The 15,972-nt window shown below is 38.1% G+C and overlaps 1 protein-coding gene across 1 annotated transcript; it reads left to right on the forward strand.

Moving 5' to 3' along the window:
- The first annotated feature begins 15,271 nt into the window (after nt 1–15,271).
- On the forward strand, nt 15,272–15,972 carry LOC130097327 (gastrula zinc finger protein XlCGF49.1-like). The gene has a single exon (XM_056264126.1). The coding sequence runs from the start codon at nt 15,284–15,286 to the stop codon at nt 15,926–15,928; it is 645 nt and encodes a 214-aa protein (XP_056120101.1). The 5' UTR covers nt 15,272–15,283; the 3' UTR covers nt 15,929–15,972.

A 15,972-nucleotide genomic window follows, 5' to 3' on the forward strand; every position in this document is an offset into this window, starting at 1 on the left:
AGTGTACCTATAAAGTACTTACATGTCAGTATAAGGGAACAATATGTAAAGTTTGGGAAATAAAGGGGTAACAACCAGGAGAAATAAAAATATATTTATACTGTAAGTATTATAGAACTAAGGGGAACTTATTCTACTATTATGATACAACAATCTTACATTTGGGAGCAATTTAGCGAGAACATACACTGCATACCTTTTTATAATAATTGTGTACCAAGGCAATACATACTGTATAGGCTTTTTAAAAATGACAGGGTACATATCTATGCATTTATGGAAAAAAATATATACGTATATATATTTTTTTGATAGCAAAAGTGCAGATGTTTAAGTTTGGGGTAACATGTTTCAAGGCAAAAAAAGCTAAGACTATTGCATTTTTTTCTAAATATACTGGGAAATATATCTGGTTTCATGTGGTTACAGGGTAAGTGGTGCTTGTATAATAAATAAAGGTTTCCGAGTCAGTGATATAAGATTGTATGCATTTTTATTGTACTTTCCCTGTAACTACATGGAACAAGAGGATAACAAGCACCACTACATGAAACAAGAGTATCTTTCCCCAATATTTAAGCAAAAGTTGCAATAGTTTTCGTTTTCAGTGCACTTTTGTTAAGAAGATTACCTTATAAATGCATAGATATGTACCCTGTAATTTTTTAAAAGCCTATACAGTATGTACCGGTTCACCATTATTTTAAAAAGGTATGTTCTTGCTAAATTGCTCTCAAATGTAAGATTGTTATTTCATAATAGTAGAATAAGCACCCTTTAGTTCTTTAATACTTACAGTATTAATAATTGTTTAATTTTCCTGGTTGTTACCTCTGTATTCCCCAAACTTAAAATATTGTTCCCTTATATTGTAAGTATGTTATAGGTACACTATAATTACCGAAGGTTACGCTGTAAAATCGCTTTAATTATGCAGTACTTTCCGGGCTGTGATCTAAAGCGTTACCCATATTTATTAGCCTAACTTTCAAATAGACGAAAAAAACATGAACGTCCGATTCATTCAAAGATGAAATTGACTATCACCATCTCCGTGAACGCGCCTATAGAGAGAAATGCATGTAATGGATTACATAATCAGAGAGTAGGCCTATCCTATTTCTTTTCGTTTGTAATTGTTTCGTTTAAAGACATTTAAAGCTTTCGATATAGATATATTTCTCATGTCTGTGAGGCATACGCTGAGTTTCGGTTAATTTATGATGGGATGCGCTCCAGTTCACGTGCAATGCAAGGGACCGCGCCCGCGCCTCCATGTCATGATTATATTGTCTATTTGCTTCTTATTTATTAAAGGAGCTGTATGTAAGATTGTGGCCAAAATTGGTACTGCAATCACTTTCAAATTACTGTAGAGCTGTGTATCCCCTCCCCCTCCCCCCTGACTCGAGGTTGCCAGATAGGCTGCAGGATCCAGCAGGAACATAGGCTGCTACAAGGAGCTTTCAACTAGAGCAGAGCTGGCAACCCGGATGCCGAAACACTACTGACTTCGTGATTGGTAGATAGGTGGAGGGTGGGGCTTCAGGCCAAAACACAAGATGACAACATCAACATCAGTTGAGGGCTGCAACTTCACTTTTTAAATGACAATATCGTGGCCGTACTACTGTTGTCAGTGATATAAGTATTTGAAATGAACCTGATTTCTTAATGTCTAGAGACACATCAGTAGCCTGGCTCCGCCCTCCTACGCACTTCCGCTCAATTTTATTTTCCTTCAGTACTACGTCTGGGATTGTGCTGTAGACTTTGGTTTCCAGAAATAATTTTTTTACCGGTCCAATCAGCGAACAGAGGGAGTGTCTGAGAACGATGACGTTGATGTACTAGCGCGTCAGTTTGAGTTGGAGTTCAGTAATGGCAGCGGAGAAAGACGTGAGAAAATCTATTCGGTCCGTTGTTGCAAAACTGACGAATATCCAGAAGTTTAAGCCGGAGCAAGATCAATGTTTGCTAAGTGTTGTTGGTGGCCATGATGTTGTGGCCCTCCTCCCCACGGGGTTCGGGAAAAGTTTAATTTTCCAACTCACTCCGCTAGTGGTGAATGAGTTAGCTAAGGCGAACGATAGGATGCAAAGCCGATAGTTGTTGTCGTCTCCTCTTGTTGCACTAATGGAGGACCAAGTGAGGGAGGCAGAAAGGTTAGGAGTTGGTGCTGGGCAGCTCGGCGTGCACGATGATCACTGTACAGCATTTGCGGCAGATCCGAAACGACCGCAGCGGCGTATTGTTAATGATTACACCCAGCTTCGACAGTTGACTGAATACATCACTGTCCTTAGTGTCAAATATACATTTAGAATTTACAATTGTTCATTGAACTCTTAAATTCGATGAACAAAACATGCAGCTCTCGTTGACAGACATCTTATTCTAAACATAATCCTCTGATCATTCGGACTTGTTTTTTTTTATTGCTTAAAACAATACACAAGTAATAACAGAAAACATAATACAAAAACAAACAAAAAATAATAATAAAAACAAAACAAAAATAAAACAGTAGGGGGATAATATAAAATAAACATGAACAAGTTAAGAGAATTACATGACACTGAAAAAAGGAAAATAATTACAAACAGATAATGTTTTTAAGGCTTTTTTTGTTCTCAGACAACTTAATTGAAAAGAGGTATTTTTACAATTCTTTCACAAATATAAGAAAGAGAGGTTTAGCATTTAGATATTTAGATTTATGAATATGGAATTCGGACTTGTTGTTTCCAGCCGGTTTCGGCGCATGACATACGTCACGACCACACGTTAGCGATTGGCTATGGCAGATCCTGAGTGACGCTGGGCAGATCCAATAGTTTTGAACTTTAACAGAGAACCCGCCTACAAGGAAGTAAACGTTTCTCAATGGAGCGAGGCCAGACTCTCTGTACAAATGAAATGTACGAGAGTCTGGTAGAACCAGGCTAACACATCAGGGCAATTTTATGATTAATTGAAATACATTTCTTACATACAGCTCCTTTAAATCCAGGCAATTGGTTGATGAAAAAAAAAAAAAAAATTAAGATACAATTTATACTAAACGAAATTCACTTTAAAGAAAGGCTTTCTACAAAACAAAACTTAATTAAGTGGCCAAAATCATGTTTGACCATGTCTCCCCCCGATATATATATATATATATATATATATATATATATATATATATATATATATATATATATATATATATATATATATATATATATATATATATATGATTTGAATGCATTTTTTACATTGTTGTATTTAAGGACTGGTATTTGTATGTGTGTTATCTTTAAATTTGTTTTATGTGGTGGACAATATTGGAACGTGTCATTGGATATATTTATTTTATTTGTACTATTTAGTTTTTTTTACTATTTATTTTGTTTGGCTTTTATATATTTCATGCATTTGCACTTTTTTAATTTATATTCATTTATAGTATGAGTCCCTGATTATATGTTACATGTTCTCTTGTTGTTGTTTTTTTTTTTTTTTTTTAAAGACAAACCATCAATTTTTGGAAAAGAATTTATGGATTTATAGCGTTTTGAAAGACGTTATAGGTAAAAAAAAAAAAAAAAAAATTCCCGGCCAATGTCCGGTAATTACCAACGGAAACCCTGCCTTGAGGGGAAACCGGCGATCTCGACTCCGGAGAATATCGATATGATAAAAATACAACGTTTGAGTTTTGCCCATGCTGGTTACATTTTAGCAACATGAGAGATATGCGTGAACGGAGGTTAATCTAGCCTATAACAAGGTGATTTCAGTTTAAATTTGATTAATTGTGCAGCCTTACCTTACTGATGTTTTAGATGTTTGTTGTTTTAAATACCCAACAGAGACACACAAATTAAAAAAATTTAAAGCATTCTCTGATTTTTCAGCGTCTGCCAAGTGTCGATTTCGGAACTGTCACCCCCATAACGAAAATATGTCACGTCCGTAACAACGTTTTTTCCTCATAAATGAAAAAATGAAAAGTAAAATAAAATAAATAATTTATGTTCTATAGAGAGCCAACACTCATCCCTTCGGTTGGTATTATTTATTTTGGCTTGTGCATTTTAATTCGCAGAATTTCTACAAAGTATGTTATCTCCCACGTTTTGTCACGTCCGTAACGCACGTGTATTTCCCTCATATTAAATATAAAACGCATGTGTAGACTGATATTTTTCAATTGTCTGGACTCCTTTATTAAGGTAGTATGGACATATGAACAGACGTTTAAATATATTGGTATTGAATGCATTTTCTGAGAATTTATATTTTACATTTTGACTGCAAATGTCACGTCCATAACGCTGGAATTGGCCTCCTGTATTCATACCGTTTCGCTGCCTGTGATTTAAATGCGCATCTGAAGTGTCAGCGCTCTCTGTGCAGCGTGTTCTCTCTGCAGCCTCACGTGTTTAACGTAAACAACTCAGCCAGTGATAGTTTATTATTCCGCCTCTAGAGGCCACTCTCGCTCTGTATAATGCCAGCAGTTTCTTCTCAGCGCTCTTGTACTGTGTAATGACTGCGCACACTTCTCAGCCGCTCCAGAAACGGACGCAACCCGGAAAAACTATCTGTGTGTTTTTTTGCCGATAACGTTAGTTCCACCAATCAACTATCTGTACCGATATATATCGCCAAAACCGATGAATCAGTGACCTCTAATGTATACGATGTTAAATAGGAAGCCAATGCAGTGTTGACAGAACCGGGCTAATATGATCATACTTCCTCGTTCTGGTAAGAACTCTAGCTGCTGTGTTTTGGACCAGCTGTAGTTTGTTTATTAAGCGTGCAGGGCAATCACCCATGATAGCATTACAATAATCTAGCCTTGATGTCATGAATGCATGAACTAATTGTTCTGCATTTTTCATTGAGACCATATGGTGTAATTTAGATATGTTTTTAAGATGAAAAAATGTGGTTTTACAGATACTAGACGTGTGACTTTCAAATGAAGATTGGTATCAAAGAGCACACCCAGGTTCCTAACCGACGACGAGGACTTGCCAGAGCAGCCATCAAGTGTTAGACAGTATTCTAGGTTATTTATTACGTGAGGAAGTTTTTTGTCCAATAATTGGAATCTTTGTTTTTTTTTTAGAATTAAGTATTAGGAAATTGCTAGTCATCCCGTTTTTTTTTATATCAGCTATGCATTCCGTAAATTTTTGTGAATTGGTAGCCTACGTTTCGTCAGGGTGTGAATAAATATAGAGCTGCGTATCATCAGCATAACAGTGAAAACAAATGCCATGCTTGCTAATGATATTATCTCCTAAGGGTAGCATGTACAGAGTGAACAGCAACGGTCCTAGTACTGAGCCTTGTGGTACACCATACTGAACGTTTGATTGATAAGACATTTATTTATTTACTGCTACAAACTGATAATGGTCAGATAAGTATGATTTAAACCATGCTAATGCAATTCCACTAATGCCAACATAATTTGAGTCTATTTAATTGAATCTATTTAGAATCTATTTAGATGATTTAATACTATCAGAATTAGTATTGGCTGCAGATAAAGTACTAATTGTTGGTGATTTTAATATACATGTAGATAATGAAAAAGATGCATTGGGATTGGCACTTAAAGATATTGTAAACTCAATTGGAGTTAGACAACACGTGTCGGGACCTACTCATTGTCGTAATCATACTCTAGATCTAATATTATCACATGGAATAGATATTGATGCCGTTGAAATTCTGCAGCAGAGCGATGACATCTCAGATCATTATCTAGTCTCATGTAAATTACATTTAGCCAAGGCTGCAAAGCCGACTCCGTGTTATAAATACGTTAGACCTATAACTTCTGCCACTAAAGATTGCTTTATCAATAATCTTCCTAATCAGTTTCATCATCTCAGCATCCCAGATAGCTTAGAAGAACTCGATATTGCAACAGAAACTTTTAACTCTCTCTTTTCCAGCACTTTAGACGCAGTTGCTCCATTGCGCTTAAAGAAGATTAAAGAAAATAGTCCAACACCGTGGTACAACGAGCAAACCCCTTAAGAGAGCAGCCAGAAAAATGGAGCGCAACTGGAAGAAAACTAAACTAGAGGTATTTCGGATTTCATGGAAAGAGAGCTCGATTGCTTACAGAGAGGCTTTAAAAGCTGCTAGATCTGCTAATTTTTCAACCCTATTAGAAGAAAATAAACATAATCCTAGGTATTTATTTGAAACAGTAGCTAAACTAACGAAAAAGAAAGCTTCAACCCCAGAAGTGTCCAAGCAACACAGCAGTGATGACTTTATGAACTTCTTTACTTATAAGATCGATAATATCAGGGACAAAATTATAACTATGCAACCGTCTACCACAGTATCGCATTAGGGAGTGCATTGTAGTGTCCATGAGGAAAAATTTGATTCATTTGTTGCCATAGGAGAGGACGAATTTTCTAAACTCGTTAAATCATCTAAATCGACAACATGTGTGCTAGACCCTATACCGACTAAGCTACTGAAAGAGATGCTTCCAGAGGTCATAGATCCTCTTCTTACTATCATTAATTCGTCTTTGTCTCTAGGATACGTACCAAAAACCTTTAAGCTGGCTATGATAAAACCGCTTGTTAAAAAAACGCAACTTGATCATACAAAATTAGTCAATTACAGGCCGATCTCGAATCTGCCTTTTCTATCAAAGATATTAGAAAAAGCAGTATCCTCACAACTGTGCTCCTTTCTAGAAAGAAATGATATCTGCGAGGATTTTCAGTCAGGATTCAGACCGTACCATAGTACTGAGACCGCTCTCATCAGAGTCACAAATGATTTGCTCTTATCATCCGATCGTGGTTGTATCTCTCTGTTAGTGTTACTTGATCTTAGTGCTGCATTTGATACTATTGACCACAACATTCTTTTAAATAGACTCAAAAATTATGTTGGCATTAGTGGAGTTGCACTAGCATGGTTTAAATCATACTTATCTGACCGTTATCAGTTTGTAGCAATAAATGAAGATATGTCTTATCAATCACAAGTTCAGTATGGCGTACCAAAAGGCTCAGTACTAGGACCGTTGCTGTTCACTCTGTACATGCTACCATTAGGAGATATCATTAGGGAACATGGAATTAGTTTTCACTGTTATGCCGATGATACTCAGCTGTATATTTCTTCACGCCCGACGAAACTTACCAATTCACAAAATTAACGGAATGCATAGCCGATATAAAAAATTGGATGACTAGTAATTTCCTACTACTAAATTCTGAAAAAACAGAGATTCTAATTATTGGACAAAAAACTTCCACACGTAATAACCTAGAATACTGTCTAACACTTGATGGCTGCTCTGTTAAGTCTTCGTCGTCGGTTAGGAACCTGGGTGTGCTCTTTGATACCAATCTCTCATTTGAAAGTCACGTGTCTAGTATCTGTAAAACCGCATTTTTCCATCTTAAAAACATATCTAAATTACGCCATATGCTCTCATTAACAAATGCAGAACAATTAGTTCATGCGTTCATGACATCAAGGCTAGATTATTGTAATGCTCTACTGGGTGGTTGCCCTGCACGCTTAATAAATAAACTACAGCTAGTTCAAAACGCAGCAGCTCGAGTTCTTACCAGAACCAGGAAATATGACCATATTAGCCCGGTTCTGTCAACACTGCATTGGCTGCCTATTAAACATCGTATAAATTTTAAAATATTGTTGATTACTTACAAAGCACTAAATGGCTTAGCTCCGCAGTACTTGAGTGAACTTTTAAAACATTATAGTCCTTCACGTCTATTGCGATCTCAAAATTCCGGCCAGTTGATAATACCTAGAATATCAAAATCGACTGCAGGCGGTAGATCCTTTTCTTATTTAGCACCAAAACTTTGGAACAGTCTTCCTACCATTGTCGGGAAGCAGACACACTCTGTCAGTTCAAAGCTAGACTTAAAACACATCTCTTTGACCTAGCATACACATAATACATTATAGACTTTGATAATTCAATGTTAGGCTGCATAGATTAGTTCACCCGGAACTGGGAACACTTCCCTTAAATCCAGATGTACTCGTTACATCATAAGAAGAATGGCATCTACGCTAACTTTAGTGTCTTTGTTTATCCCGAAGTTTTCCTGCAGCCTGCCGGATCCAGGCCGTATCCAGATCTGACGAAGGAGATTCGCCTGGACCCGATGACAATGCAGTGCTGAAGTGTCAACTATCCTCTCCCTATGGAGGATCCCTTTCCCACTCTACAGATAAAGCGTTGTTGAAAATCCGGTTCGCGTACCCCGAAGTGATAAAATAAAATTCTGTATCAAATTTATAGGCAAGACAAGTAGTTTGTTTAGGCATGGTTTGTTGGGAAATTACAAACCTGCGCACACATATTCAAACGAATATAACTATAGAATCAATTTTTAATGCGCATGTGAACGCCATCAGGTCACAGGTTTGCGTTTAAAGTCTGTTTAGAGAGAACGTCGTCGTCTTAGTGGCCCCTAATGTAATAACAAATGATAATTTTGCTGGAAGTGAATCAATCAAAACCAACTTTAGCTGGAAATAACATTATTCAAAATCGCTATAAAGCCAAAACAATCTCTGTTACCGTAAATTGTATGTTTATCTCTGTAAAGCTGCTTTGAAACAATCTCCATTGTTAAAAGCGCTATATAAATGAAGATGACTTGACTTGACTTGACGAGTTTTGAAAATTCTTCCTCTCCTATAGCAATGAATGAATCAAACTTTTCATTCTGGACTCATTTGATGTAAGAAAGAAAGAGCACTGAACTTTGTGTCTTCCCAGCTCTGTGCGCACACATAAAACAGCTTGCAAATTCCAGTTTTCTAGGGCTTGATGTTTAAACTGACAGCACTTAAAAACACATGCAAATGATAAACTTTCGCTCTATGATGGTTAAACTTTATTAAACAATAAAGTTAAACAATTAATCCGCGAATCACAAGCGTTACGAGCCAGGGAGCTGCTAACCCTAACTGATCATGAATCACGGATCAACTACGATACCTATACTAGACATCGCACATCCTGCCATGCGACTATCTTGGCTGCGCACATCGCGATATCGATGATAAAACGATACATTGTGCAGCCCTACTGTCCTCTGTCAATAAACTGCAGATGTGGTTCATTTGTGTTGCTGGGTGAAATCTGCTATATATTTACAAGACATTTTTGACAAAATTCACTGGTGTGTAATTTGAATACAATGAAAGTTAAAAGAAAAAACATTTAGCCTATTATCTGAATAACCAGATTCTCTTGTTTAGTTCTATTTACCTTTTAAACATAACAGAATTTTCAACGTTAAAAAAAGAATCATGGCTGATTTTATGCTTTTTTTCAATGAGTTAAAATGCTTAATATATTATTTGATGCCAAACATAAGAGCTGTGAAAAATAAGCAAAGCATTTATATCATAATCTTGTATAGCAGTTGTCGTTTACATTTTGACTAGCTTAACAAGAGGATCACAAAACTAACCTTTGGTACATCAAAAATATAATATTTGATAAGCAGATCTCACTTGTTTTCTGTTATTAAATCAGTGTTTGAAAATTCACATTTATCCTCCTTGAACTCTTCTAACAACTTAAAGAGCAAAGACAAGAACTGAAGTTAAAGGTGATGATGCTGTAGTTTGTTTCAGCCTATTGACACCTTTAAATTGGCACATTAAGCTCATTTTATCGAAGATCTCAGACATCACCATAATGAATGAGCTGAAAACAGGGAACTTTTGGAGACAAAGAGGTTTTTCAGCTGCTCAGTTAAACATGATGACTCTGTACTTTTTAAATGCAGATTGGATAAAAACACAGTGATCACAGTTCACACCTGCAGTGAAGCCCCTCCCACAACAATTTACCAATAAATACTGGGAATATTCCCATCATCCTACAAGAGAAGGACAAACTCCAGGAGTAGCAGCTGAAATCTGTGTGACTGTTAAAGATGGAGTTTATTAAAGAGGAGATTGAAGACATGAGTGATCCAGAACCATCCAGAATAAAACATGAAGATACTGAGGAACAAATAGGTTGGTGTCCATTCTTGATTCTTCATTGTTAACTGCTTTGGTAGATGTAAATTAATAAGCAGAATATGGATTAGGGCTGTACATTTAATCAAATTTCTAATTGCGATTATGATTATGCCACGATTACTTAATCGTTCAAAGCCGCGATTAAAGCCACTTACATTATTCTTGGTGGTGTGTTTAGATTCAGTTGCAGTCAAATGAGATGTTGTCAGTATCATTATTTTATCGTTATTTTTATAACTTGTTACGAAATAAAAAGTATCTCAAAAAGAAAAACGAAATTTCATGTCCTGTCAGTCGTACTGTGCCCGTAGCATGCACTCTTTAATTGCACGGCAAATGCGCCGATGCGCGCTGTATCACTTCACTAAAACGCAAAAGAATTACGAGCATGCAACGTCGTAAATTAGTAAGTCACGAAATAAAAGTAAAATACCAATAAATCATGTTATTGGTACTTCACGTGTTTTTCATGCAGGTATGATGTTCATTCTATTTATCAGGAGCAGTTTCCATGTTTCTTTAACGGTTCTTAAGGATTGTGTATCACCATGGTAGCCTAATTGTTGTTTCCATAACCCCAAAATGCCACTTATTGGTTATTTTGTATATTTTTAAAGGACTGGTGGCTCATACCAAGATTGTATTAACAAAAACTAGTTTGGGACTGGCATTTAATAGCTTAACCTCGTAGGCCTACTGTTTATATATCAGTAGTCATATTCTTCCAATTTATTTGTATGTTAAGTAAAGGGGTACAGTACGTGTGTGTCAGGAATCAATCAAGCTCAGCTCAATCCACCACTCAGCGTTCACTCTCACCGGAATACTAATCACCTGCACCTGTTAACAATCATCAGTCAGCTCTATAAATACACTCATCTCATGATCAGTCTTTGTCAAGTCTCCAACAGGAACAGACCATTACCCTTGTCACTCTCAAGTCTCTGATGCATCCAGTACCCGCAAAGTAACGTATACTTACCTGTGAAATACTAACCTCTGTATCCTTGTTCTGATGTGTCCAGAATCTTTGCCTGAATCCAAGTGTCCTGAGATCCAGTATTCCTTTGAGTATCCTGAATTCCTCCTGAGTCTCACTTACTAGTGATCGCATCTGAAAAGAGAAAAGACAAGTATTACCGAATTGAGTTTGTGTGACAAACTAACCTGAAGAGGATCTGCTCACCTGTGATCTTCCCCGCATTCAGTAATCTGCACCGAATCCACTTCTGAACTCTGATTACTTACCTTTGCACTTATATCATTTAAATAAAACATTGTTTGGATTCACTTACCTCTGTCTCCGTCCCTGTATCCTGACAGTGTGTGTGTCAACAATTTTTTTGTAAACAAATGTATTATAATAGGGCTATATAATTAGCCTTTCGCCGAGCCCCGCACCCCTTAGTTACTGTTGCTACGTCCGACAAACAAAGAGTCAAAAACCACCAGCGCGACAGATTGCCATGACGGGTAGAGGTATTACACTCACCTAAAGGATTAGGAACACCTGTTCAATTTCTCATTAATGCAATTATCTAATCAACCAATCACATGGCAGTTGCTTCAATGCTTTTAGGGGTGTGGTCCTGGTCAAGACAATCTCCTGAACTCCAAACTGAATGTCAGAATGGGAAAGAAAGGTGATTTAAGCAATTTTGAGTGTTCCATGGTTGTTGGTGTCAGACGGGCCGGTCTGAGTATTTCACAATCTGCTCAGTTACTGGGATTTTCACGCACAACCATTTCTAGGGTTTACAAAGAATGGTGTGAAAAGGCAAAAACATCCAGTATGCGGCAGTCCTGCATGTGGGCGAAAATGCCTTGTTGATGCTAGAGGTCAGAGGAGAATGGGCCGACTGATTCAAGCTGATAGAAGAGCAACTTTGACTGAAATAACCACTCGTTACAACCGAGGTATGCAGCAAAGCATTTGTGAAACCACAACACGCACAACCTTGAGGCGGATGGGCTACAACAGCAGAAGACCCCACCAGGTACCACTCATCTCCACTACAAATAGGAAAAAGAGGCTACAATTTGTAAGAGCTCACCAAAATTGGACAGTTGAAGACTGGAAAAATGTTGCCTGGTCTGATGAGTCTCCATTTCTGTTGAGACATTTAGATGGTAGAGTCAGAATTTGGCATAAACAGAATGAGAACATGGATCCATCATGCCTTGTTACCACTGTGCAGGCTGGTAATGGTGTGGGGGATGTTTTCTTGGCACACTTTAGGCCCCTTAGTGCCAATTGGGCATCGTTTAAATGCCACGGCCTACCTGAGCATTGTTTCTGACCATGTCCATCCCTTTATGGCCACCATGTACCCATCCTCTGATGGCTACTTCCAGCAGGATAATGCACCATGTCACAAAGCTTGAAAATCATTTCAAATTGGTTTCTTGAACATGACAATGAGTTCACTGTACTAAAATGGCCCCCACAGTCACCAGATCTCAACCCAATAGAGCATCTTTGGGATGTGGTGGAACGGGAGCTTCGTGCCCTGGATGTGCATCCCACAAATCTCCATCAACTGCAAGATGCTATCCTATCAATATGGGCCAACATTTCTAAAGAATGCTTTCAGCACCTTGTTGAATCAATGCCACGTAGAATTAAGGCAGTTCTGAAGGCGAAAGGGGGTCAAACACAGTATTAGTATGGTGTTCCTAATAATCCTTTAGGTGAGTGTATATATAGGTATATACCCGTGCGTGTAAGTGACCTTTTTTGGAGCAATACCTCCGCGATCTTGTGGACCAGTCATGCTCTTGCACTGCCGGGTAAGTTCTATATCATGTTATGGTCTATTATTGTCTATTGCGAGTAGCTATTTTGTTAAAATACAAGGGTATGTCAGCTAGATAAACCTACATATGCGTCAAAGCCATTCAAAGCTAACTAACATTAACATTTCTCTGTTGTTTTGAGAATAGCCGTTTTGAGGATCAGAATGTTTTATTTCCATTGTTGATGAACAGAATTCACAAATAGTAAATTGCTTTGGCTTAAAAGGTGCATAACGGATGTAGTGATAATCAGATAGGTAATCGAGCCAGCTCTGGTATGTGGAGTAAATTAACTAGATTCTAATTTACTAAAGTTCCCCTTTATTCTTCCATTCGTGAAACAAAGGGAATAGTGTTTTGAATTGATTAAATCATTGACTCTGACTCGCACATGCAGCGTTTTCCTCTAATGAATAAAGAAAGGAATGCCCTGTTTACGACTTGTGACCAAAAGGACATGTGACTCGAGATGACATCTCACGAGTCCGGCCGAAGACCACGCGACCCCTTAGGGCCTCCTCTGATTTGATCACCTCACAAACAGAGCATTGTGTAATGAGTGGGTCGATCCACAAAGGAATGCCTGGATGCTGAAGGACAATTACCCACTCCAACACACACACACAAAACCTTCTCCAATATCCTCACTGAAAGACATTTAACCAGATGTATTCGATGTGTTTTTATGTGTGTCTGTTTGCCCATGTCACATGGGAATAACTACGATTTTATCGTAGCATAAAGTGAATTATAAATACCTTCATTATGCTTTTTGAATATAACTGTATATTCCTCTTACAATAACGTTCTTACTACCTGTAGAACACTTGTGGCGTGAACAATGCGAATTTGCATACAAATATAAAGTAAAGTGTATTTTTGATCAGTTTTACTCTCATTCAAGATCGAAGTGTCTTTAGACTGTAAACCCTCCCCACTCGCACACAGAGATAAGGAGCGTGCGCTCTCAGACAAAGAGTAATAAAAACTGAATTCCCGCCTGTGACTTCCAACTCTCCGATTGGCCAAGCCGACAGGGAGAGGCTGGATCTCTTCAGGTGATATATGTCGGCGCGCTCACTTCAACTCTCTCTTCCTGAAAACTCTCTTCCTAAACTCCCTCATTGTTATCTTCCTGCTCTCTTCGATGCTTCATCATGTGACTCCTCGTGCATCTGGACCTCGCCTTAGTGTGATGATCCATCGTTTCTCTTTTTGTTTTCTTCAAGTTTATTTTATCTTTTTTGAAGTCTCCTCTGTTCATGTCTTCTCGCGAAGAAAATGAACACAGCCAGACTGGCAAGCTTCACCTACAAGGACATTCAAACACGCCGCGCTCGCGCGCGCTGGACGAACCCGAACGCTCGGCATCCACATGACCGAGAGAGACACACGCCTGCTTCACATCAGTCAGCCACAAAAGAGCTTTACCTGTGCAAGTACCCGTTTTACTATGCTTATTTAAGATCTGTTGATTCTTGTTGTCTCAAAAGGTTCTGTGTCTGTGATGAATTTTGCCAAACCAGAAGATCTCTCCAGATCTTCTTACTCTCTCTCTCTCTCCCTCCCAATCTTTCTCTCTCGCAACCTCTCTCTCTCTCACTCCTGTTTGTGATTCGTCTGTCTCATTAGTTTTACTGTTTTACACAATCATCTTCATTAAAAGTAAAGAAACAAAATGATCTTACCAGGGATGTTGCCGCTCTCTCTCATTGCGGTCTTTGATTTTGAAACTTTAGCTGGTGATCAAAAAATGCAGCTCGTAGCCTATCTGTTGCTTTCTGTGACGTGCACTCCATTAAAAATCTGCATATAGCGCGGGAGTTGAATATCGGATTTATATCCGTTTTGCAAAAACACATTTATGTGACCAGGTGTAAATGGAATCGTTTTGATAAATCAGATAGCTATCCGATCTGAGAAAACGCATTAAGTGGCCAGGTGTAAACAGCCCCAAAGACAGACGCATGTAATTGCACACGCTCAGTCGATCTCTCCCATTCAGTCTGTTTAGGCTTAAGTGCAAATCCTCGAAGCCTTTGTACAAATAACCATGATAAAAACAGTCTTGTTATCATAATTAACTTATTAAACATTCAATACACATTCACAAAGTTCAAAACAAGAACGATGAAGAAAGAAAACGCGCGAATATTGCGGTTGCTGCGGTTACTTGCATTCCTCTGCGGTTGGCTTGTCAGTAGCGCGGTACTGCAATATTGTGGTTATCGCGACAGACCTAGTTGTCAAACATATTTTTACCATATTAACAAGTGAATGACAGAACAAAAAGTGAAAGTTCTGATCAATGTTGCTTTCTGCTATTAAATAAGGGTTTACTTGCTTGTACTGATTCAAACTGTATTTCTGTGTATTTTAGACCAGGTGAGAGGGAAAGAGCAAAGACAAGAACTGAATGAAGAGGAGGAGGAACATCGTAACTTTACAACTCAGAGAACAAAAGCCAAAAAGACGCACACCTGCACTCAGTGTGGAAAGAGTTTCACTCGGAAAGGAAACCTTAACACACATGAGAATTCACACTGGAGAGAAACCGTATACATGCACTCAGTGTGGAAAGAGTTTTACTGGTGAATCAGGTCTCAGTGTTCATCTGCTCATTCACTCTGAAGAAAAACCATTTAACTGTGATCAGTGTGGTGAAGATTTTATTTCATCATCAAATCTAAAAGATTACCTGCAAGTTCATTCAGATGAGAAGCCTTATGTGTGTTCTCTCTGTGGAAAGAGTTTTTCAAGGCTGGACAGTTTTAAACAGCACCAGAAAACACATAATGAAGTGAGAGATCATGTGTGTTGTGACTGTGGGAAGAGCTTTACTACATCTCGTGATCTGAAACAGCACCAAAGAATTCATACTGGAGAAAAACCTTACAAGTGCTCATACTGTGACAAGAGTTTCACTCTTTCTGATTCTCTAAAGTCACACGAGCGAGTTCATACTGGAGAGAAGCCGTACTACTGTACTCAGTGTGGGAAGAGTTTCACCAAATCAAGTAATCTAGGGACTCATATTAAAAAGCATTGTTCTGTTTCATAGTGAGCAAACGTTACCTTTTGAGAGGTCTCTCGTATTGCATAAGG

Source organism: Rhinichthys klamathensis, unplaced genomic scaffold, assembly GCF_029890125.1.
Source record: "Rhinichthys klamathensis goyatoka isolate OS25496 unplaced genomic scaffold, OSU_Roscu_1.1 h1tg000216l_1, whole genome shotgun sequence".
Classification (NCBI taxonomy): Eukaryota; Metazoa; Chordata; class Actinopteri; order Cypriniformes; family Leuciscidae; genus Rhinichthys; species Rhinichthys klamathensis.